The sequence below is a fragment of the Epinephelus moara genome, chromosome 7 (genome assembly GCF_006386435.1).
Source record: "Epinephelus moara isolate mb chromosome 7, YSFRI_EMoa_1.0, whole genome shotgun sequence".
NCBI lineage: Eukaryota > Metazoa > Chordata > Actinopteri > Perciformes > Serranidae > Epinephelus > Epinephelus moara.
This window is the reverse complement of record NC_065512.1, coordinates 19125849-19151562: the sequence shown is the minus strand read 5'-3', so window position 1 is coordinate 19151562 and position 25714 is coordinate 19125849. Positions and strand designations below refer to the sequence as shown.

At 39.9% G+C, this 25714-nt stretch overlaps 2 protein-coding genes across 2 annotated transcripts in view; both read left to right on the top strand.

Moving 5' to 3' along the window:
- The window catches only part of morc3a (MORC family CW-type zinc finger 3a), a 14977-nt gene extending 10321 nt beyond the window's left edge, over positions 1 to 4656 (top strand). Inside the window, exons 14-19 of the mRNA XM_050048991.1 lie at positions 1576 to 1656; positions 1824 to 1935; positions 2145 to 2217; positions 2305 to 3412; positions 3867 to 4069; positions 4182 to 4656. Of these exons, the coding sequence (XP_049904948.1) occupies positions 1576 to 1656; positions 1824 to 1935; positions 2145 to 2217; positions 2305 to 3412; positions 3867 to 4069; positions 4182 to 4359 (1755 nt within the window). The 3' untranslated portion in view covers positions 4360 to 4656. The remainder of the gene's footprint in view (positions 1 to 1575; positions 1657 to 1823; positions 1936 to 2144; positions 2218 to 2304; positions 3413 to 3866; positions 4070 to 4181) is intronic.
- Positions 4657 to 6177: 1521 nt separating this feature from the next.
- On the top strand, positions 6178 to 18959 carry chaf1b (chromatin assembly factor 1, subunit B). The gene is made up of 14 exons (XM_050049719.1): positions 6178 to 6234; positions 6626 to 6774; positions 7785 to 7917; positions 8076 to 8196; positions 9942 to 10045; positions 10199 to 10295; positions 10936 to 11020; positions 11384 to 11477; positions 11667 to 11736; positions 11838 to 11929; positions 12027 to 12186; positions 13536 to 14105; positions 16778 to 16866; positions 18304 to 18959. The coding sequence occupies exons 2-14, from the start codon at positions 6649 to 6651 to the stop codon at positions 18402 to 18404; spliced, it is 1842 nt and encodes a 613-aa protein (XP_049905676.1). The 5' UTR covers positions 6178 to 6234; positions 6626 to 6648; the 3' UTR covers positions 18405 to 18959.
- The last annotated feature ends 6755 nt before the right edge of the window (positions 18960 to 25714 follow it).

The window sequence follows — 25714 nt, the reverse complement described above, 5'->3', positions numbered from 1 at the left end:
AAAGCCGGACTACAAATGTGGATAGACAGGGAGAAACACACGCAAGCCTAAGACGTGGTAAGATAGATATTCCTCACTATATGAAGTGACTGATAACAAGATCTGTATAATGGATTGTAAAGAAATTCGTCAAGTTTTTATTTTGTAGACAATTGATCTGTATTTAGAGAGTGATGGGATGACAGCACAATGATGTGTGTGGTCCTGGCTTTCATGTGATATGCGTGGTATTTCTGTGCGAGCCTGCGTTCGCGAGTAATCCATCCAACAGTAATGTGTGTGCAAAGCTGTATGAAAGCTCTGTTATACATCATTTTATTGTAATTTTTCGCTGTGAAAACAAGTGCTTGGCCTTGTCGGAAAGCTACAATTCTGCTGTTTCCGCTGATATTCGTGGCTTCTTGCTATGACCCACGGTCGCGGAGAAAATCCACAGAGAAGAACGGGTGTGAATTTGGACACACTATGCGTCGTTCGGGCCCATAGTCCAAACTTCTCAGTTTCAACATTTTATTGAGAACATTTAGGAACAGTGCTGCACGTTAACTTTTGTCTGCACATTGTTTTTGTCGCCATTGTTGCTGAGTCTGAGGTGCTAGTCATGAGCTCTCGCTCCGCCTCCACCTCAGGTACCGAAATTTGGCACCGTTTCATTTTAAGTGAATCGGTACTCGGTAGTACCGACGTGAATCGGTACCAAGTACAAAAAGTACCGAGTTTCGTTACCCAACCCTACTTTTCATTGACATTCGAGCTCTTATCGCCCTGTTAATGATTGTTTAATGTTATGAACTTTGGAGCATGATGATGTTTTACAGATGAATAAGTGGTATGGACACTACAAATATCCACAGTGGTGCTGTTCTGGCACCGTTGAAGGACCTCGCCAAAGCGACATGATCAGTGAAACTGCACTTTATTTGCTGTTCTTCTCATTGTCATGTCTAATAAATGGTAGAGCACAGCTATTGACATACAAACGGATGTTTAAGAACATTTCTACATTTATTCATGGCTGTGTGGAAATTACTTGTGCATGTGCGCCCAGCTCTACAATGATTGAGGAAAAGAATGTGTATGGACCTTTCTGTCTTTGAATATACGTATAGTTTTTGCATCTGGCCTCAAGGGTCCTTGAGGGAGTTCGTGGGGTTCCCCAGAAAATGAGGAATTTACTATATAATTTACCACATAAGTGAGAACAATGTGAGTATGAGTCATAAGAGTGACTATTCCGACCACAGGTTTCACTTCCTCCACAGTTATCTCCACAACTGTAGTTGGCAGTCACTGAAGCAAAATCTTTTTTAAATTGGTTAAATTGGGTCTGTGACCTGAGGTGTATCAGTTTAGGGGTCCTTGTCCCAAAAACAGTTAAGACCAAATGTCATGTAAATGTAACTTTAATATGAATACTCTGTATTCTGTAATACTTAAAATGGCATTACATTGGGTGAAGAGTGCATTATGACTTGTTTAGGACTCAAAACTCAAAACTTTAGGACTTGAGACTTACTTGTGCCTTGCATAACAATGAGTTGCTCCCACCTCTGATTAATTGCACTTTTTTTCCAGGCTGAGGAGGAAAGAAAGCGGCAGGAAATGCAGCGCTTGGCTAATCTCGCTCGGCAGTCACCAGCCCAGAGAAAGCAGCAGGTCGGGAGTGACGATTTGAGTTGATTCCATTTTACTAAACATAAAGATTGTGTAAACAGGAGTTTAAATAATTAAATTTCAGAAGGTGGATATGGTGTAGGAATATTACTAATGACAAATTAACAAAACACATTTTTATGTTTTCTTTTTGTTGTTCTTGTTGACAGATTGTCCATTCCCCGTCCACTCCCACTACCCCAAAGAGTAGTTTTAATACTCCACATGGGGGTGCTGTGAGGGCTGAATCCTCCCCTCTGATATCAACACTTTCACAAGCTGGTAAAAAAGAAAATAGCTCCTTGTGTGTGTGTCCGTATGTGTGAGAGAGACAGTGTGTGTTTGAGAGATTGAGAGTTTTTTCTTATCTTCTTTAAGGGTCCAAGGACAGAGGGATGTTGTATGCTGTAAAGCTCTCTGAGGCAAATTGTGATTTGTGAAATTGGGCTTTAGAAATAAAATTGAATTGAATCTGTTTTCTTTCTCTCCAGCTTGCAGTCCTTCCAGTAGCAGTGGTCTTCCAATTATTTCTAGTGTATGCTCGCTGTCGACAGGCCCCCTGAGGTATGTTTCAGTGTTGTTTGCAAGCTAATAAATATCCGTTTGACTTTGTTTAAGATGCATAATAAATGAGCTTTTTGTGCACTGCAGGGGAAAAAGAGCACAGCCTATTTCTCCACAAATGACACCCAAAAGACCTAAAATTAATGGCTTCCATCGGGGCAACACAAATACGTCGGTGGATGTGAACCCACCGAGCTCCCCATCATTGCTCATTGATGATGATGATGATGATGATACTGATGATGACATTTTAATCTTGGAGACTGTCAGTACTCCCAAGCCAAAGAAGACAGGCTTTGATTTGAGTAAGGTAAAGACAGAACAAGAGCAGAGTGATGCTAACGTCGGCATGCTGTTGGAGTGCAGCGATGATGCTGCTGTGGACGACGCCTCGACGACAGACGTTGCAGGAACGGGCTCTGCGGGGTCGGCAGCTGTGGGAACCAGTCCCTCCCCAGCACCCCCTCCAGTCGTGGCCAGCATCACCACACAGACAGAAGTAACCAAAGTGAAGAAGGAAGAGGAGGACCGAAGTCTAACTGAAAGGGAGGAGAGAGCAGAGCAGAGTGCATCTAGTAAGAACAGCAGAGAACGGACGTCAGATGTTGGCGTCGGTGTCTGCAACGATGAGCAAAGTGTAATTAAGGAAGAGAGCGGAGACGCTCACAGTGAGAATCACGGAAAGCAGACCTTGCAGAACAGAGTGACAGATCACCTGGATAATGACGGAGATGCTGGACCTTCCTGTGAAAATGCCCGCGACTCTCCAGTTAACCTCCCCAGTGTGACTGAAGTACAGGAACAGCAAGACCACCTCCTAGAGCTTATGCAGGCTACAGCTGAGGAGAGAGACTCCTTTAAAGAGCAGGTCCATAAACTCACCTGCCAACTGTCGGACATGGAGGGCAGGCTGCGGGAGCTGTCTCAGACCAATGTAAAGAAGGAGTGTTCTCACCAGGCCTGTCAGACGGAGGGAAGCGAGTTTGGGGAGGACTATAAAAGTCTGTTTGAGAAGGCCAAACAGAAAGTCAATGAGCTGATTAAGGACAAAGAGCTTTCACTGGCAGCCACTGAGACCAAGCCCGGTACTGCCCAAGGTGAGGAAAAGGACATTGATGACATTGCAGTGCAAGTCGACTGTCTGATGCGGGAGCTGGATCAAAGAAACCAGGAGCGGGATGAACTGCTCTCACAGGTCAGTGTTCCATCTGTATTTTGAGCTTGAAGTAAAAGACTGGTCTTTAATTTCCTTATAAATAATAATAATGATAAATAGTGAGTTTGCTAGGAACTATTTTCAGCTGCAGATTCAGTGCTCAAGTGAGTGTTTACAGTTGCAGACCAGCGCATGTGGGACCGGTTCATAATACACTACAGTGCCCATTTCGACTGCAATGAAGTTACGTGTCAGCCAACAGTGTGACACACTGATTATAATAGTTTTGGGGCAACAGTGAATCTCTGTGGCACAAAGCAGTAAGCGCTATAAAGCTATAAAGTGGCCTTTTGAGCTGAGATTATGTTGCTACACAGTATTATCACCACATGAGCTGTAAGGTTGTATGGTTATGTCTTTTGCCTAATGTACTAATGTACCTCCTTTATTCATGTTCTTTCCTCCTGGGCTTTACTGCGTGCTCTGCCACCAGGTGGAGAGTCTTGAGGAGGAGAGGGCGAACCTGGCAGCCCAGTGTGAAGAGCTCAGGTTGAGTCTGCAGCAGCAAAGGGAAAACGCACAAAATGGAAGCACAACTCCACGCAGAGTGACTGATTCTACTGCACAAACAGATCCAGAGGAGAGGGGAGCGATGGCAAACGGTGGCACAGATTTGACCTCGGATACATCCAGAAGGTTGGATTGTTGGAAAATCGCTTTCCTTTCATGTTGCATAAATGATCAGTAACTGATTTATCTGATTAATGAACTCATCAACCTGATTGCTCTGTTTCTCTCCTCCCCTCAGTTTGATCGAGCTGAGGCACAACATCGGGCGCCTTCTCGTCCGCGACGTCCCCGCTCTAGACCTGGACCAAGTGAATTATGAGTGCAATGTAATTGATGAAATCCTTGAACAATATCTCTCCAGGAGAATGGAGTCTGGTGCAGCCTTGGAGCTGGTAGACAGAGGGATGGAGCAATAAATGAAAAAAAAAAAATCCTGGAATAAAGTGCCACACTCCACCTGTAATGACTCAAAACAGATTCCAGTGAGTGTAGGGAGATTAAATGTTATTTATTTGAAGGTTTGTTTAATGTTTGCAGCTTTTTTTATCGATATACAATCAATTCAACACAGTGTAAGCTGCTTTCCTTCATGTCTTTATCTTATGAATTATGAAAGCAATATAACCAATGCAGTTATTGTGTACATAAATGAACGTTATTAGCATTCACTTTGCTTTGCTGTAAACTGTAATGTAAAGGTTTTTCCAAACGAACACTGAAAGGCTCTGTATCTGATTTTGTTCCTGTTTCACAATGACCACTGACTGTTTCCCCTTTGGTTTGAATTGAAGCCAATTTTGTATGTATTCTGTCAAATATATTTTTATATTTCCTGCCTTTGCTCCGTGATGAAATGCTCGATGGCACATTATCATTGGCATCCTTGTGAACTCTTTTGATATAACAAACATTATAGAAGATAAGGCTGTCAGTGGTATGTTACAGTATGTTTCTGGGTGACACAAAGTGAAAGTTAAGTGAAAAAGTTATCAAGAACCTTCCTGAGCTGAAGTCCTAAAACAGGTTTTGCTTGCTTGAGCAATTTTTTTATATACGCAACCATGATAGGGGTCAAAACCTGCATGTTGTACGTGCAGGCTTCTTCCTCTCTGGACTGGAAGGCTACACTTTCAATACAGTATCTAGATCAAAGTACATCAGACAGGCTTGTCAATCACAGCTTGCAGTGATTTAAACATTTCATTTAAAACTTAAGTTGAACTTAAAAGTTCCTTAAGGTGTCTCACCGATTGCAGACTTTAGATGTCACTGATGACTATTCTACATATTCATGTAACTCATTGGAACAGGGTGTCTGCAGGTCCTTTGAATGTTTCAGAATGTCTTAAATTCAATTTTATAAATACTAGGCTTTAAAAGTCAATAAAAAAAAGTCTTATTTAAATTAATGACTGTCTCAAGTGAATTCATTTTTTTTTCAGTTCAGTTTTATTTATAAAGCCCACTATTTCAAATCACAGTTTGCCTTAACATGTCCTTGGACACTCATAGCGGCTAAGGAAAAAAACGTTAAGGGGAAAAAAGTGGTAGAAACCTCAGGAAGAGCAACTCAGGAGGGATCCCTCTTCCAGGACGGACAGACGTGCAATACATGCTGTATGGAACAGATCAACATAATAAATTTACAGTAATCCACGTGACAAAATGATCCATAAACGGGGAGGCAGAGAGAGAGAGATGGGGCAGACTAATGTCAATAGCTACAATAACACTGATTTTAGTTATATATTAACATAAATGACAGTATATGCATTTGACAACAATAACCACATGTGTATGATAACAATAATTGGCACAAACATTTGATTTAATTTCATTTATCCATGTTTTTAACTATTTTTGTCAAAATGAGTCAAGCTCTTCTGTGTGAAAGTCGAATTCACAATTTTTTAAACCGACCACTGAATTTCACACTTCTTTATTAGACTTCTCACACCTACATGTTGGCACAGTCTATACTAACCTAATTCACTATGATAACCATATTCCTACATGTAAACTACGTCTATTCAGGACAACATAAGTAACTTAACGTTATATAACTTACCCGCAATGCCTGCTCCTGCTTTTATTTTTATAATGTTCTACTTTTTCCGGGTTAAACCTCAAATTTCCGATTTTTCCGAGACTACCTGAATGCGGCATGACTGTACCCACCAGTCACCGCCCATTCCGCCTTCTCGTCCAATCACCGCAGCCCACTCGACCGGAAGTTTTGAACGAATCGTACGCGGGAAACTATTAATCGCTTCAGCTGGACAACAGAGGAGGTAAAACACTGTAACTTAGTTCAAAATGATTTCACTTCGAAGAATAAACTTATAACTCAGCTTTATTTGTAACAAACATGCTCGTTAAAGACAATAACTGACGTAAACATGCTCTTGGTTTTATCGTTTGTCCGTTACGTTAACTACAATCATCCCAACAAACCCGCTAAATGTGTTGCTAAGCTAACGGTGTTAGCTAGTTGTAGCATTCGCTTTCAACGATTGTATGACTAAAGTAGCTGTTTTATGAGTTTAGTTTCCTCTGCAACCCGTCACACAGGCTTCATATTGTCCAACGTGTGGAGATAACAGTCTGTGCTAACTGCTTAGCAAATATCAGCCCGTTTGAAACTGTCAGAAGTATCACATTTAAATGTTTTTCCCTCCTGAGGTCGGTGTTGGATATAAATTAAGATGAAGGTGGTAACGTGTGAGATTGCGTGGCACAACAAGGAGCCCATCTACAGTCTGGACTTTCAGCACAGCTCAGATGGACGCATTCATCGGCTGGCAACAGCTGGAGTGGACACCACAGTCAGAGTGAGTGGAGAGGACGAGAGGGATGAATATATCTGGTTAATGCAGTGGTGAACCAAGACAACGCTTGTCTGACAAGGGATTACTTTAATGGCCATGTGATGTAAAACTGTGCACATGCATGTGTCTAGGAAATGAACAGTGTAACACAAGCCAAAGAAAATGTTACTTTACCTGTGAGCATGAAGTAAACATAATGGTTGCTGCACTAATGCAAATGTGCAGCACTAAAGAAGTGGGGTTCACACTTTCTGTTAAATGTCATTTAATATCAGTACAGTTGTAGTTTTTTACAGAATGAAATAATCTTACATTTTCATATAGACACACTTAGTTGGACGTTATTTGGGGTTTTTCCTTGATCTTAACTGGGTGACTATCACATACAGAATTCGCATGAACAAGACTTAAAATAAGAGAGGCTCAGACATGGAGTTGCACATTTACTCATGAGAAAGCCAAAAAAATAGTAAATCATGACAATTTAAAGTGTCTAACAAACAAGCAGTATCAGTTGACGCACCTACAGCTTTCCTATACACATTAAAAGGTGCTTCCTGTCATTTAAACTACTGTTTTCATGTTATTCAGACAGCCAGCTCCGAGAGCAATTGGTTTGCCTCACATAACCAAATTTGGCCTGAACCAACGGCAGATTATTTAGCTGAAGTCACGTCAGGGTAACGCACACTATATATAGGTCGTTGTTCCACCAAATGTACATTAATAAGAAATTGATTTATTTGAAAATGTGTTTTGTTTTTAAATTAAGTGCCGTGGTAATTTCAAGCGAAAGGGGTATCTCAAAGATGGTGATATGTATTTATGTTTTTGATTTTTGTCGATGGTATTGGATTGCTGATCACAGAATCGATATATCAATCCATATTGATGTGTTGTTATACCCCTATTAGATAGTTTTTCTTTTTAAAGAGTTCATATTTACCTGCAGCTATGATATAAAAGGTCATAGAGTGTGTGTTTAATGACTTTTTGCCCTGATGTTGATGCAGCTGTGGCGGGTAGACACGGGCCCAGACGGGAAGGCGGTGGTGGAGTTTCTGTCTAATCTGGCCAGACATACCAAGGCTGTGAACGTAGTGCGCTTCAGCCCCAGTGGAGAGCTGCTTGCTTCAGGAGGAGATGGTATGTCACACATAAAATTCACATGTAAGATGAAATATGTTCAATCTAAAGTTTTAACAGGCAGTATTTAAAAGGCATTGGTGCTGTCGTTCTCAAACAAAACAAGTATTTTAAAATACAGTGGCCTCTAGTAATTGTTGGGTTTTTATTTGTTACAGATGCAGCGATTCTGCTGTGGAAGCTCAATGACTCTAAGGAGCCGGAGCAGGCGCCTGTGTTCCAGGAGGATGAAGATGCACAGCTAAACAAAGAGAGCTGGTCTGTGGTCAAGACATTAAGGTACACAAGTCTGGTTCATACCTCTGGCAGTTTGGATCCCATCGAGTTACAGTGATTTAATGCCAGTCGATTCTATAAACACAGACTGTATCAAGGCCGACAATAGCACTGCTTCAGAAAACGCACAGGGTTCCTCTACTATTTGGAAAAGTATGGAATTTGAGTTAGGTAATTTCCAGGTCTGGATAAGTGTGGAAAAAACAGTGAGTATAGATAAATATGTGTTTCCAGACTATTGCCCCTATTCTATCCTTTGCATGCCAGAGTGAGCTTGATGTCGTTGAAAGTGAGGCAAGAAATATGGTGTGCGACTAAACATAAGCTTCTATGCAGTGCTAGGGCTGGGTAATATCACAACTCTGTACGATATATGACAGTACCATTTATATCGATATCGGGTCAAGTCACAAGTATAATGGATTTAATACTCTTATAGTAACGTTATAGTTTTGTGTCCTGTGCTGCAAACCTTTAAACCTCTGTAGCTCCAGTGCTATGTGCACAAAGTTAACGTACACCTCTGCTTTTTATTTTATATGATATTTCATTTACATGTTGTGCAGCTACATATTTTCAATACCTGTCTTTGCATTTTATTTTGATCGGTCTGTTTTCATAAAAGTGCTTCTGACATCTCAAATGTGGCTTTGACCTGCAACTGAACACGTAGCCCATTTCGTAAAAAATACCTAGATATATATAGTGTATCGCCGTTCAGCCTGAAAATACAGAGATATGAATTTTTGTCCATAAAACCAAGCCCTGTGCAGAGCTCCCTCTATGCCCATGCACCACAGCAAGTCAGCTCCCCAAGTGCCTTGTAAGTGTGCCAAATCCAGGCGTCCATGATCAAATTAGTTTGAAAGAAAATGCGGCAATATCTTTAAATTGCATATATGCACAGCATCACAAATATTAAGATTGTGTCAACATTTGAGTTATGTAGTTTCCATGGACACAGTACATAAACAAGGCTGTACAGGTGCAGTGAAAATAAAATTTCCCAACTCATTTTTGGTTCTTATTTGTAAAATAGACTAAAAAGAATTGGGGGGAACACTAATATAATATTATTTATTTAATATGCTAAGCCAGCTACAATCTTCTGGCAATTATTTGACAACATAATAACATACATAGCCATAATATAGTTGGATTTTAAAATCATTTGTTTACATTATTTTGTGGTCAAATGTTAAATAAAATCTACCAAGCTGTCTGGAGTTTTGAAATGAAAAATGTGTGAACGCAGGTCCCTTATTCATGTGGATAACACCGCTGGCTGGCACAGTGTGTAGCTGTCAAAAACAGCCAGAATGAATTGATTCTATTGTTCATCTTATAATTGTCGAGACAGGATAAAATGATTCCCACCTTGATGATTTTTCAGAGTTGTAAAATCCTTTCGTGCTGTGTTATGAAGCACTGTGAGCAGTGAGCTTTGTAAGGATCATATCTTATCTTTTCACTGGCGTCTGCCTCACTCAATTTTGCTTACTTTACAAAACTGACAGTCATATCAGTGTCTTGTGCAGCACCCAAAATCACTGAGGTCAGACACATGACACAGTCAACATTTCAGGATGTCAACAGAACCATTCCTTTGCTATGAGCTGATTAAAATGAATTAATATTAGTCTGAGTATGGAGATCTGCTTGTTTGTCCATTTTGTAATTTGCTATCTAATGCAAATGTGTGGCAGTGTTGTGGTTATAAAAAGAGATTTATTTTCCTTTGTCTTCAGAGGACACATAGAGGACGTGTATGACATCTGCTGGACACGGGATGGAAACTTCATGGTGTCTGGGTCCGTCGACAACACAGCTATTATGTGGGACATCAACAAAGGTTTGCTTTGACTCATAGATACCTGTGTGTGTGTGTGTGTGTGTGTGTGTGTGTGTGTGTGTGTGTGTGTGTGTGTGTGTGTTCCATAAAGGTTCAGCTGTTATATTTGTACACTGTATTTATTTTGTTGTTTGCAACTGTTCTTGTGTTAAGGACAGAAGCTGTGTATCTTGAATGACCACAAGAGCTACGTGCAGGGCGTGACCTGGGATCCTCTGGGGCAATATGTGGCCACTCTCAGCTGTGACAGGTAGAAGAACAGATTCAGACATCCTGGTTCAGACCAAAGATTCACGACAAGATGAGTTGAAACAGGCTTGCAATGCGCCGCTCCGCAACCTTTTAAAAACGTGCCAGTTCACACTAATGCAACTAGATGAGACAGTGTATCATCTCTATGCAACAACTCTCTGTATTTCTGTTATGATTTCCAGCTATTCAGGCTTATTTTGTGGCTGAATATAATTTGTAGCTTCTTAAAATACGAATGAGGATAGTGATAGTGCGATACTGGCTACAGCTGCATTTGTAGTAGTGATGAAATAGCAAAGCACATTCAGCGAGCAGCGACACCGGCACACCATGAGGATGGAAACAGAGGGCTCAGTGGGGATGATAGGCTGTTGAAACAGGGGATGTGCTTTATGTTCTAAAACCAGCCGCCGGCTATTTAGCCAGCTGAGTCACAGGTGACACCATCAGGCGGCTTGAGTCGAGTTGAGACCGGCCCTTTTCACACCGCTGCAACTTTTCTCCACAACATTCTAACACGGTTTCGTCTCGTCGTGAATCATTGGTCTGAACTGAGTCTGATCTTCATTAAATAAATGTATTTGCTGATGTTTCAGCAGTGTCATGCTTAAGATGTTTTTGCTTTTCCTTCCCTTCAGAGTGATGCGTGTGTATAGCACTCACACCAAGAAGAAAGCCTCCTGTATCAGTAAAATGAGCTCTGGGCCACTTGCAGAGGGAGAGGTCAGTGTTGCTTTTGATGATGCTCAGTTGGGTCACTCCTTTGAGCAAGATGTGACCAAAGTCTGACATTTAACATTTTTTCACGAGCTTTGTCAAAATTAGAAATGTCCACTGAACCTGATCTAGTTATCAGCTTTTCTATGTAGATTTTTTTAAAGATTAAAAACACTCATGCTCCAGTTTTGGCCACCTGTTGACGACAACATGTTTATGACCCCTCTGAATATTTGTCTTCTCTATATTTGGGATTAAAATGATTAAATTTACTCTATAAAATCTTAAGAGATTTTCTGCCCTGCTGCCAGGTGAGTGGAGCATGTCACACGCAAACACTCAGTGCTGCATATCTCTTTATCTTTGCAGGTCAAGCAGTACAGAATGTTCCACGATGACAGCATGAGGTCGTTTTTCCGACGTCTTTCCTTCACACCGGATGGGTCTTTCCTGCTCGCCCCAGGTACCTACACAGCATTCTCAAAATTAGTTTTTTTCCTTGCATTTATCTGGGAAAATAGTATAATGTAAGTCTCATTTATCCACTTTTATGTTCAGTATTATTCAAACACACAAATTTTGCTAAAACCTTTCTTTTTACCTTTTATATAAACTAATTTCTGTCTTCTTCTGTGACCCTTTTAACCCTCAGCTGGATGTGTGGAGATCGGAGAGAACATCATAAACACCACCTACATTTTCTCCAGGAAGGGCCTCAAGAGGTAACCTTTGTGACATGCTGTGGCTGTGTAGTGTTTCAGACTCAGTGTCAGCTGTTTTAAAGCTGGTAGTTGATGTATGAATCTCCGTCTGTGTGTTTCAGGCCCATCGCCCACCTACCGTGTCCGACTAAAGCGACACTGGCTGTGCGCTGCTGCCCCGTCTACTTTGAACTGAGGACTAAGAAGGAAGAAGGTAAGGACTTACGCTCTATTTGTTAACAAACTAGACTGATAACATTGTCTTCACCTTTTAATATGTTCCTCATTCTGTCTCTATTTCTCCTCTACAGATGGTTCTACTCAGGTTCTTCCCAACGTATTCCAGTTGCCGTACCGCATGGTGTTTGCTGTAGCATCTGAGGACTCCATCTTCTTGTACGACACACAGCAGACCCTTCCTTTCGGCCTGGTGTCCAACATCCACTACCACACACTCAGCGATCTTACATGGTGAACTACAGCTCTTTTCTACTCTTCTTTCAGAGAGCTTTCTTGTGTAGTGCAACACCTTTGTGGGAATGAAGTGAAAATTGGAAAAGTGGTCACAATTTTTATTTTTGCATTATTCATTTAAAATTGAATGCAACTTATTCCAGTGAAAGTAACAGCTCACCGTTTGTGTGATTTATTCAACACTGATGTTACCACTAACAATGCATTTTGATCTAACTCACCTTGATTCTTTAAGCACGTGCAATAGATGTTGATGCAACAGCCTCTGTCATGGTGATTTGTCTTGTCATCCACATATTTCAGCCTTTCTCTGGTCATTAGAGTTAGAATTTTGATTTTTTTTTTTCATGTATTAATCTACAATTTCATGTAAACTAAGTCACAGCCTCTCACAGAAAATGGCAGATACTTAAATAGTACAGTGCATAACATTACAATGAAGTAATTTAACATAACTTAGACACTATTGCCGTCTGAAGAAGGTGTAGGTTGAAGCTACAGCTTATAACACCTACTTTACCTATCCCGTTTACCAGCACATCATATTTAGAAATCAACAACACAACAAAACGAAACAGGCAAACAAGGCGAAATGGCACCAAAGACAAAAAACAACTAACAAAAGGCAACATGCACATTTTTAAGTTCCTGTACCCTGTTCCTCTAAGTCAGTATTACAGTCTCATCCATTTTCATGTTCATCAATACATTATTTTTTTTTTAACTTTTGTTTAAACCCACTTAATGTTCTACATGTTTTCAGTCCGTCTCTACAATTGTTCTCTAAACTCACTCCTTTAACTGAAATACAAGGTAGTTTGGCTTTGGTCCTCACCTCTCAAAACATGTTGACTCTCTCTCTTCTGAAACAACGTTTGGATACTTTAGGGTAATAATTGTATTTTTTGCTCTGAACTTAGTTTGAGCTGTTTTTAAAGCTGACCATATCTTCAAATTTGTTTGTGCTCTGTATGAGGTTTTGTTCACAAGACTTCAGCAGAGGCAATTTCTCCGGAAGATATGACTTAATTTGAGTAATTTGAGATTTCATAATAACTTTGGTTTGATGTTGGAATGTATTTTTACCACAAAATGAGAGCTGTGGCTCTTGTCTTGTCCCCCATATCTTGGGTTGGAATCATGTCAGAAAATAATCTCTTTGTAGCTTTTATGGACCAGAGGAATTATCACAGTGACCAATAAATGTTTCAGCGTACATATGGGCGTTGAAACGTATCAATAACCACAGGATTCTTAAAGAATAATTATTTAAAATCTGTCTCTGTGTTTCACTCATGTTTCAGTCTTCCTCCCACTGACATGTTTTTGTGTTACATCCTCTTCAGGTCTCGTGACGGTTCCTTCCTGGCTGTGTCCTCCACAGACGGCTACTGCTCCTTCCTGTCCTTCTCTCCCGGGGAGCTGGGCACTCCGCTGAAGGAGCCCCCCACCCTGGAGATCTTTGCTCCAAGCAGTGGCGTTGAGAAAAAGGGCAAGAAGTCGTCAGCGGCCAAAACCTCCCCTGTGACCCAGCCACCAAGCTCAGCCCCGACTCCCACATCCCAAACCAGCCAGACGAAAGACACCCCCTCTGTCACTCCCCCAGAGGAGAAGAAGAGCACGCCGAATGCCAAGCCTAAACCTCAGCCCCGTAGGATCACCCTCAACACCCTGGAGGGATGGGGGAAGCCCTCTTCCCCTAAAACCACAGCACCTCAGACCCCAACATCTGCAAGCACAAGCGCACCTTCTACTCCGCAACCTCGCATCACCCCTCTCACCCCAACCAACTCCTCCAAAACCCAGTCACGTGTCGCCCCCCTCACGCCCTCCACCCCTAAAAACCTCGACAGTCCTAATAAGGCGTCTTCCACTACTCCTAAGGGCACAGCCACCCCAAAGGGGCCCACCCCAAGGTAAATGTTAAAGTGGTTATTAAGTTTGGTTCTGTCAGAGCGAAAGGCAATTAGTTTATTATTATTATTATTATTATTATACCTCTGAAAGTGTGAACCTTTGTACATGCTTTAGGCTTTTAATGCACATGAGGGCAGGCGTGTGTGTGTATTTTGGTCTTTATTCATATGTGCAACAATTACAGAGGAGCAGTTGTTGGCAGTGAAAATCTGTGCCTCAGGCTCCCTCTAACAACACTCATTAAATATCAAAAAATAGATAAAGTTGCGCAAGTAAATGCAAAACCTGAATCTAATACAGAAAATAGTGCCGGTTAATGTAAATGTAAGCTAGAGACTATCATGCAATCGGTTCACTCCAGCTGCAATACAGCGATCTGCAACTTAAAAAGAATGTGGGCCAGCAGCGTTCAGATCACACCCATCTTTAAACTCTGCGTTTATTCTGATCTCAGCTACCGCACCCGTGAAGCTTCCTGACTGCATTTTGAACAGTTGTGGCACTATTGCTGCGACAAAAAAGTACTCTCTGTTGCGGCTGGTAATGGAATTATATAAATTTGTAAAGACAGTAACAGAGTAAATATATAAAGGTTAAGTGACAGTTTTAATGTTAGAGTGACAAGTGATGAGCTCACGAGTTTACAGTTAGTAAGTTAGGGCTGCAACTCATGATTAATACATTATTGATTAATATATGATATTTATTTAATGTTTATTTGTAAAGGGGCAACTATGTAGCATACACAAACCCCACACACCACAGCATTTATAGCCTAAGCTAATTTGCAATGGCCGTCCCTTGCTGGGCCTTGAGTTACAAAAGACTCAGCAACAAGAACACCAGTAACAGTGCAGAGTACAAACAGTAACAAAACAAGACACAAACTGCAATACGTAATTAGCACCATAGAATAGGAAGCACCAAATTATTCATGACCACATAACTGATTACTGATCGAAATCAGGATCCAGCTTGAGTTTGGTAGGTAAAGAATTCCACAGACAGAAAAGGCTGTTTGTCCAAATGAGGATTCACAGAGGAGAACTTCACAATTCCCAATGGCTGCTCCAGTGTTACAGAGCCAGAAGCTCTAAGTGGAAATAAGAAACACACATCACAGTTCCTTACTCAGGTGGCGTCTTCAAACTGCTTGTAACAATCAAAATCTTAACGCTGATGTTAAAGTGAGAAAAGCTGCATATCTTCACATTTGAGAACCTGGAAACAGAATACTCGACATTTTTGTCTATAACTGACTAAAAACAATTTATCGGTTATTAAACTAGTTGCGACTAATTTACTGCCAATCAAATAATCGTTAAGCACATGTGCATATCATACTCTATTTGTGTGCACTGTTTGTGGATGTGTTTGTCAGTATTCAGCCAAATTATGTGGATGTTTCAGTTACTCACACCTTTGAATAAGTCCACACTGCCAAAATCACTCTTGTTATTTGTATTTTATTTAATTTAGACATGTTTCCTGTGTTTGGAGCATCATATTTATACTTTACATAATTATTAGCAAGCAAGTAAAACTTTATTCATATAACACTTAACATTTATTCATATAGCAGGGTTACAAAGTGCTTCACAGCCCCAAAATTAAATAAATAAATAAATAGAAAAAGAATCCATTTTTTAATCAAAGACGAACAAAAAATTGTAAAAGATGAAGAACAAGTAGCTAAATGAAATTCCTTTGCAAATAAGTAGGTTTTTAGATGCAGCAGTTTTCTGATCTGACCCCCAGAGGGAGACTGTTAGCGCGCAGTCACTGATATATTAAAGATCTGAAATTAATGAGGAGGATTTTGAATTTAACTTTGACAAGAATCCAGTCAGAGAAGCTCTCACCGGGGTGATATGGGAAGGCTGTAAAGTTTTAGTCAGTAATCATGCAGCAGAATTAATGTATTTTGAACTTATGTTCTCGTAACATCTTCCAAGGCTTGTTTTTTACCCACTGAGGGTATTTAAACTCTTAAGATGTACTATAGATGGAGTGAATGCCGGTGATGCCTCATACAAGAGTGGGTGTAGTAATTTAGGGAAATACTTTAACCATTCAAATGTGTTGTGACTGGAGTCGGACTGAGGAAGAGACGACACGGAGCAAACTGCATCCACCTCCCTCCCCCTCATGGTTAAAGTAACTAAGCTGATTACCTCTAAAGATGCAGTTTACATATGAGTACCAGCAGTAAGAAAGCACCTTGTTCTTTAAAACGTCGTTTTAAATAAATGTTTTAAAGATGGAGAAACAATATATAAATAGCTGTAATGGCCTTGTGATGTTTTCGTCTGTTTACATCTTCTCAGTGCTGGCAGTGAGAACAAAGCCCTGTCTGGTATGAGGGATCCGTTGGACCCCCCACTGACGATAAAATAATAATCACTCTGACAGACTGCGTGTAGACAATGGCAGGTCTGCACATGCTTTTGTATTTGCCTTGTATCTGTAACGTGGAGCGTTTTCCTTGACTAGTTTTACTAGTTGGCAACGTCCGAATCAGAAGAACAAAAGAGATGATACATGAAGAAGAACAGTGATTAACTTTGGTGAATGTAGACGGGTACAGTTTATTGTCATATTTTGTGCTTGAGTGTTTTCTGTTGTCATGCTTAAAGCATCTATCATTCATGCTTTTTCTATTTGTTTACAGGAGAGTATCTCTGACTCCCGTTGCACCCCGATCTCCAGCTGTCGGTTCACTCTTCCGCACTCCCTCGTCCACTGAGAAGGCCAAACATGGTTAGTGAGGGCAGCTACTTTGGTTTTTCTTGAAATGTAGATGAACGTAACTCACTCTGTCATTATATTCCCACATTAAACCTTCCTCTGTACAGCCCCAAAATTGACATCAGACTCCATTCAAATAAACAGAAATATTAGTGTGTATCAAGCCAGCATATTTTCACTTCAGCTGAACCAAGACAGTTTTGTGAGTTTTATTTTGTGTCCGTCAGCTTTGAATGAAGTATTTTTCAATGGTAAAATTACTTCCTTTAAATGGATAGCGATTTCAAGGCTGTCTCTGGTTAAACAAAAAAAAGATTTTACTCTTTAACAAAAGAGGTCTATCTGTGTAGGGCTCCTTTTCATAAGTTGTCAGACACTTAAAATAATAATCTGACTGAACATATCAGTGGTAAAAACAAGCAGTTTTAGTGGACAGAAAATGTTGGTGCAAACATGACCCAAGTGTTTACATTGCAGCCTGTTTGACCACTGCTGGCTACTGCAGTCTCAGTACTGGACCAGTTTTAAAAATAGTTGTTCCCATCAGTCATTTAGGGTGCTTTCAGCCTATAGTTGTCTCATTTGGTCTGAATCAGGAACTAATTTTGGTCCAAAGTTGCATAATTGCCTAGAGTTGGTTCATGTTCTCACGGCAGCATTTGCAAGCAGAACAGATCAAGTGCCTTGTGCAACAAAGCTGCTCTTGATTGGTCAGAATTTCCATGTGGGAAAAATCTAGGAAGTAAACAAAACGTTGAAGAAGAGTACACTTGCAAGATAAATGTGACACTTTCTAATGTCACAATGGAGGGACAACTACGCAGGTTGATTTTAGCGCTGCTCATCGTGGACTATATTGCTGTCATTGTTCATTTTAGGCAAACCATACAGTTTGAAAACGAGGCGCGGCTCCAACTAGAAAACAATGTTTTGATGCATTGGATGTGCTGAATGTGCATATTAAGGCAGTACAGGAGGAGGCGCACATTAATAATCCTCCAGGACTGTAACATGCTCATGTTTAACCCAAACAATGTGTCATGTGACTGCAGTTGGTTCAGATCAAGGTCGGAACACGTTCTTACCACAAACGAACCGCACCAGAGTTCGTTTGTAACCGGACCGTGACCACCTCTTCAAGAAGGTCTCGGTTCAATTGCTGTGTTCACACCTGCCCAAACAAACAACACTTAGGGGGCAAATGAATTCGATTGAACTGAACCGAACAGGGCAGGTGTGAAAGCACCCTTAGACACAAAAACATGCAGAAAAGGGTTCAGGTTGAAAAATACCAAACTTACCCTTTAAATAGTCAGTGTATTTCACCATACATATCAACCTGTTGGTCTGCTACTGCTTCTGTCTAACCAAGTGTTTGTGACATCGCACCAGCAGACAGAAAAATATGTAACCCTTGTGTCACTGATCCCTTCTCTTGTATTTCCCCAGAGCGTCCGTCTCCTCCCACTGATCCAGTGTGCCAGCCTCCAGAGTCCAAAAGGCCCAAGACCAGTGAGCCCAAGTCGAAGACCGGTGCCAAACAGTCTTAGTGTCCACTGGGAACAGTGTGGTGCTGTGATATCAGAAAAGAGCACAAACTGCAGAGGACGACAGTTAAAGAAGCTTCGGTACAAAACAACTAGGGCTCCCCACGGATGCGACACCACAGTGCAACAGCATGTGTGTGGTCTGATATTGTGTGTACTTGATTTAACTAGCTGAATCTTTAACCTCACAGAATGTACTCGGTTGTAAACAAACTGCATTGCAGTAGATGCCCTTTGATTTAATACCTATTTTAGTCGTGTGTTTTTCTGTATCAAATGGCAATCAGATAATGGTGTTATGAATGATTTGTGTAACATTTAGGTGGCTGAGTGCTATTGTAAAAAGGAAAGTTGTGTCGTGATTGTGACTCTAAAACTGAATTCAAAACCTGAAAAGAAAGAAACAGAAGCACCTCAAGGTTTAGTGCCTTGTGAGAGCTTTGAATATACAGCCTGGGTCTTTATTTGCTTCAGACTGCAGGCCAGCAAGGTGAGCGAAAAGCTCCAAATTGTAAAGTCTTTTTCTCATTGTCTAATAAAGGACGTTTCATATTCGCTGTATGTTTAAGTAGTTTTCAGTGAATGGATGTGGGATGATTCATGCTTTGACTTTAAGACTGTTATGCTGATGCTGATGCGTTATTTTCTATTACAAAAATCGTCATTCATGGGCTGCCTTTGTATTAAACCTCGACTGTACTGAAAGACATCTTTACAGTTGAAGCGAGGTCTAGTGTTTAATTCATGCTGCAAAGTTTATCCATGATGATTGTCAGGACTCTAGCCAGGATTTAAAACAATATGTAGTCAGATGAGCGTGACTGATCTCTTTTTTTTGGCCTTTTTTAGTTCAACTATAACCATTTTATATAATATTCTGCTGTAGATTTTAATCTGCTACATGAAGGTTTAAATCGGGGGGGTCCAACTCAGTTTAGTTCATGGGCCACATGTCGTAAATTCAATGTTACAATAAGGTCTTAAAAGTCATAAAATAGTCTTAAATTTGAATTTGTGAGGTCTTAACAGACATTTAAACTAATTTCTTTTTTTATTATTTAATTTGTATTAGTTTTACAAAAAGAAAAAAGCAGACAAAAACCAACAACGGGCAGAGACATCATAGGCAAAAGTGAAATGCCCAGCATTGAGCAGCAATAAAAAGAAGGCAAGGCTCCACTGTAGTGTCACTGACAACGGGTCCTCCATGTCCATGATCGTCTCTCAAGACCACAAAGGTCTCCATGATCTCCATCTTCTCCCCTCCAGTCATCTCACCGTCTTCCAGTCATCCATGAGCCACTGTCCATCCTGCACGTCCCAACACCAAAGGGGACAAAACAAAGTCCACCTAACAAAACAAATGCACAAATACAAGATCACCTCAAAGTCAAATAAGATTTCCATTTTTTCCCAATATTGTTCATATTTTTAGTGGCATGTCTCAGGGGAAAATTTGTTCCATAATGTAAATTTCCTTAATTATTTCGGTCCATCCAGAGGCTGTTGGAGACTCTTCACTCAACCATTTCCTGGTTATTGCTTTCTTACAACCTGCTAGTAGACATTTTAACTAATTTCATTTTCCATTCTTTTTTTGGTACTTTCTATTTATGAACATTTTATGTTTAGGAACAAACGGGAAAAAAGAAAAACTGTACAGAAAAAATAGCAGATATGAGGTCATGGGATGTTTACAAAGACAAGACTAATTATGCTCATTTAAAATAGAGTTTCATACATGACGCATACAATAATTATGTAGCATCTGTCTCATTGGCTAAGTAGGTACACCGTTTTCTCCACCAAGTTCTTTCTGAAGTCATATAAAGTGTGACATTTGTTCCAGAAGGTGTAATTTTTAATTTGTATATACTTTATTAATCCCCCTATTTATTAATCAGTTTTTTCACTCTTTTTGTCATTAACACACATGCACAAACAGGACCTATACATGCACAAAGTGGAGGGATATCAGAGTGAGGGGGCTGCCTTGGTCAGGCACCCCGAGCGATTGGGGGTTCGGTGCCTTGCTCAAGGGCACTCGGCAGTGCCCAGGAGGTGAACTGGCACCTCTCCAGCCACGCTCCATAATTTGGACCGGACGGGGACTCGAACCGGTGACCCTCCGGTTCCCAACCCAAGTCCCTATGGACTGAGCTACTGCCGCCAATATTAACCCATTTGTGCCCAAATTTTTGTCAGTGTTTTTATGCATATAATCATGTTAACTGAGTCCCATATGAACATGTTCTAAAGTTATTTCCTCCATTTTGTGCTCTCTGTTCTAGAAAATCTCATTTGAATGTTCGGCAACTATAGTTGCCGGTGGGCACATACCTTGTATCTACCCCTCTAATGGTGAAAAGTGAATTAGAGCACAAAAAACAACATGTAATTCAGCTGTCTTTATTGAGAAAGACTTTTTTTATTTAAAACAAGTGTGAGAACAATTTAATTCATAAATTTTGTCATCAAAAAAATTGGAAACACCAAAATTCGAATTAAAATCCCCTGATTTGCACAAACTAAAATACACTCACTATAGCCGTGTTTTGGTTGATGAGAAAAAAATTTTGATTCGCAAAACGGGGGATGGAAAAAGTTATGTTCGAATTAAGTCTGACGTAGCGCACTTTCACCCCAACTGCTTCCGATGTTTCTGGTTCACTCACAAGGCAAAAACATTGCGGCATCAGACAACAACAACACAAGACTTGTGTGGACGGAGGACAAAATAAGAACATTTCTAGCCTTAATACGGTGGTAATGCATTTACAAGCTGGTTGCCAACCACCAGAAAACGTAGAAGAAGAAGAATGCAAGACTTGTTTTGTTTTTGGTTCTGTAGAAAACTCGTGCGAGTTCGTAGTTTTCACCAAAGTCTGTACATTTAATGGAAACACACAGGATTCGTATTTCTTTTAATGCGCATTTCCCAATGATTCGAATCACTTTTGGATGGAAACATAGCTACGCAGGTTCTTGTCCATCATCAGTGATGGGTAGCTGCATGTCACCATCAGACACAAAGCAGTCTCCTTTGAGCAGCCTAGATGGTAGGCGTTTGGGATCAGAGGTCACATCATTATCATCAGAAAAATCGCTGTCAGTCTGTTTCGTGGGCATTATTCTCAGACTCTGGCACAACTGAAATGCTTGTGATTTTTGCAGAGGAATTGTCTGCATCAAGAATGTCCAAAACCTCTGCCAAAGTATACCTCTCTAATCCTCCTGGTTTATCTCTGGAAAAGACGAAAGCGTTTGCTCCCATGGCCACTGGGGGCCACCATTTTGTGAAATTAATGCAATTTGAAATGGATATTTTTTACCAAACAATTCCAATTCTATATCCCTGTTCATGTACAATAGTGTTAAAGATGTTCTCCCTGTATTTGACTCATTCAGTCCTTCTAATCTACCACACAGTGCAACATAGTCAGCGCTAACATTGGCAGCGCTAATAGCTAGCTAGTTAGTTAGCTAGGTAGTTAGCTAGCGCTAGCTACCAAACACTAGTAATGTTGGTTACCAAATGTTAAAGCTAACACTATCAAAAACTGTATTGTTACCAAATATTAGTCCTTTGTAATGTTGGTAATGTTAGCTAACATTATTATCTACTGACAAGGTATGTGCCCACCGGCAACAATAGTTGCCGCTTGGACAAATGATTGCATACAGAAAAAATTATATATCCAATGTAATATTTTTGTTGTTTGGATGATTCTAGAGACTTCCATGATTAAGTAGATATATATATGTCAACAAAAAAAATATTATTATAATATGAAACTCAACTTTACTTGTGGGGGTTTGTCGTTGCCATGCCCTCAGTAAGATGGGTCAGGAACTCAACAACGCCATGTGACAGGAAGTATGTGGAAACTTTATTTTTTTTCTTAATATGATTTTCTAAGGTGTCTACTCACATATCATTGATATATAAAACATGTATAGTATTTAGAAATGTATTTTTAAGTGGAAAATGACAAGCATACACTTTGGCAACTATTGTTGCCGGTGGGCTTAAATGGGTTAATAAAGAGGTAAGTAGTAGGACCATTTCTCTGGAGCCAGTGTTTTGTAATGGCCTTTTTTAGTTGCTGCCAGCAGGATCTTCAGTAGGTAGATGACATCTTTACTTAGTCCATCAGGGATATGTCCAAGGAAAAGAGATGTGAAGGTTATACTAACACTAAAACCTGAAGTTTTTGAAATGATTGTTGCTACTTCCTTCCAGAGAGTCTGAATAGAAGGGCAAGTCCAAAAAATATGGGCATGGTAAACCATGACTTCCCCACGTTCCCTCCAGCAGCACAGCTGGGTGTCAGTTTGTTCATTTTTAATTTCTTTTTGTGAAAATGAGTGAAGCCTATGTAAAAGTCCACATTTATAATGTTGCAATCTCTAAAAACTACAATACTGTCATTTTATTTCATACTTGCACGTACCTGTTGGCAAAATGTAGATTGACTTAACTTTAATAATCATATTCCTACATAACACTTACCTCTGCACAATACCACATACATACTACTTACCTGCAAAGTAAACTAAAACATGATTTGTCCTAAATTTGGTTAAAAGGTATCTTGAAAGGATCTTAAAAAGCATTAAATTTAACTGTCTTATACTTGTAGACACCCTGGTGCATTAATATTATGTGTGCAAAGTCATCTAGTGGGCTGGATTTGACCCTTTGGCAGGCCGGTTCTGGCTTGAGGGCTGTATGCTTGACCCCCCTGGTCTGAATGTTCTCCACACTGGCTTTAAAACACTGGTGGAGAAATAAGGAATCGGATTGTCTTTATTGTCCCAAAGACAGCAAATTTAAACACAGTGAGTCTTAAAAAATACAGGGATTGTCGAGTTTATTACCAAGCACATTTGTTTTGTAGACTTTAAACCACTCTGAAGTTGATAAAACTCCCAAATTCACCCCCAAAATACAGAAGACAGCCTTGTCCTCAGTGTATCACAGTGTTTTATGATGCTTTTGTGTGCTAAATTCTTACTTTTAAGAAGATGAGAAAAGGAAATACTGCATGTCCATTCAGTAGCATATATTATGTGAATTGTTTAAATGATGTATGCCTCCCAGAATAGGTATAGCTTTTATATTTTAGATTATTATGTATGAGCTACAAGTGACTGCAGTGTAGGCAAGGTTTGGTGTCTTAAATTAAAAAAAGAAAATGGTGATCAATACAGGACAAAAACACCAAACCGATTCAGTGAACAGACATTTTGTCTTGCATGAACGTAGGATTTACTGTGATGTAAAGGCAGAGTGTAGACTTCATCTGTATTGACAAAAGTACACAGCCTATTCAATTAACTGTTGTTGTTTTTTACATCAAATTGGACCAAATTTACAAGTTTGTCTGAAAGAAATGTTCATTTAATCCAGCTGTCACAAGGTTCCATGATTGTGTCCATACGGGGCATCTGAACACCTAAAAAATACATTTAACTTTTGTTCCCCTGTGGTGTTCCTGATCAAAAATAGCAGGTCATTAGAAATGAATTGACTACAGTTAGTGTATCAAACTGAGTTGAGCCATCCCCTTCCCCCATGAGAACATTTGCCCAGAATGATCCATCCCCTACGGGAACCACACCTGTTGGCAATTCTCACAAACAATCACAGCATTGTATGCAGAACTTTTCTCTAGTAGCAGCTCTAGCATGTAAAGCTATTTGAGGGCTTTCCTTATGATTGATTCTGTGGCAGGCAGCACAATGATCAAACATACAATGTGAGGTTCTTGAATATATCTTTGATGGTGACAATGGAGAGGAGGAGAGAGGCCAGGATGCTGACAGTAAAGATTAATTGGAGGAGGAAGTGTGAGAAGCTGAAGACAGCAGAATATGATCCGGACCAAGAGACAACAGATGTGGAGAAATCCAGATATCATACCAGTTTTGACTGTGACAAAAGATTTCGTGCCACTATTCAAAATATGAAACAGTTTAAAAACAAATGTCCATGTTAAACTCTGACACAAAGTAGGCTTTGTTATAGTCAATTCATAAAGTAAGTTTTGCTTTGTAACTTTGAAATCAGGTCAATATGGACTACATGCCATAAATAATTCAGAACTTGTAATGTTTACAAGAACTTAAAGGGGGACACGGCCTAGGAACGTTCAATCAATACTTGTGAACATACCTCTCAAAGGCAGGAACCAGGAAAGAACGTTCAAACTTGTGATATCATCAAGTCTAAAGTCTGGAGCTGCTCTATAGACAATAAATGGGAGCCTGATATTGTGAACCAACAAAATGTTTTTCTTTTTATAACCAAATGAGCTTTACTACGTTGTAGTCTTCTTAGTTATGATCAGTAAATGTACCCATATACCCAGAACATCCCCCTGGGTGCTCACAGCGTCATCTATAACATCCTTCCCAATGCACTGTCTATGGAGCGACTCCAGACTTGATACTCCATGACATCACAAATTAGAGTTTTAGCACTCTAGATTTTGGATTTCGGGAAGAATTGTGCATGGTTAGTAATATTTTTGCACTGTCTTAGAGCACAGGAATAACATGTATGAGTTTTGAAAATGAGCGTAGTGATGAAAGTGATATAAGATCTAATAAAAAGGTGAAAATATATGTATTTCTATGTATTTATAACCAGCTATTATGGGGCAGTCATTTTGGACCAGGAACACAACATTAAATAACAAGATACAAAGCAGTAGGGTTAATAAAATGAATGATTTATTAAGTCATTGTTACTGTAAATAATTTCAAACATAAATTACTTGATTTCCTCATTCATATCTGTATAATTGTGGGTAATGTCATTGCTTTGTTTTGATGACTATTAGTTAATGTTTGATAGCAGCATTAGCTATTAATCTTTTTTGAATGAATGTAAAAATGATTTAAATGTAAATTATTTTGTGAAAACTGAGCCAAAGCGATTGTAAAATGAATACTGTATTTCAATATGACATTGAGATGATAGTGAGGGCTAACATTTTAAAATGTGAAATCATCTGATGGTATTTGTTTGATTAAATAACGTCAGGTCATTTTTCATGAGATAAAACACTGGGTAACGTTTATTTAATAGTATCTGTGTGCCAGAAGTGAGTAAAATACACTGGTTGTATCATGTTTAACTTGACTGTGCAGCAAGTGAAGCAAATACTAGTATAGCGTGCGCTAACAACCTACCTTGCTGCGAGGGGACGAAAACTACCTTGAGTGACAGCTCGTTCAGCCAATCACAGGCCGTCTGGCAGAAGTTCTTTAAAGCTTCTGCTAATGGCCTTTGTGTGAAGGCGGGG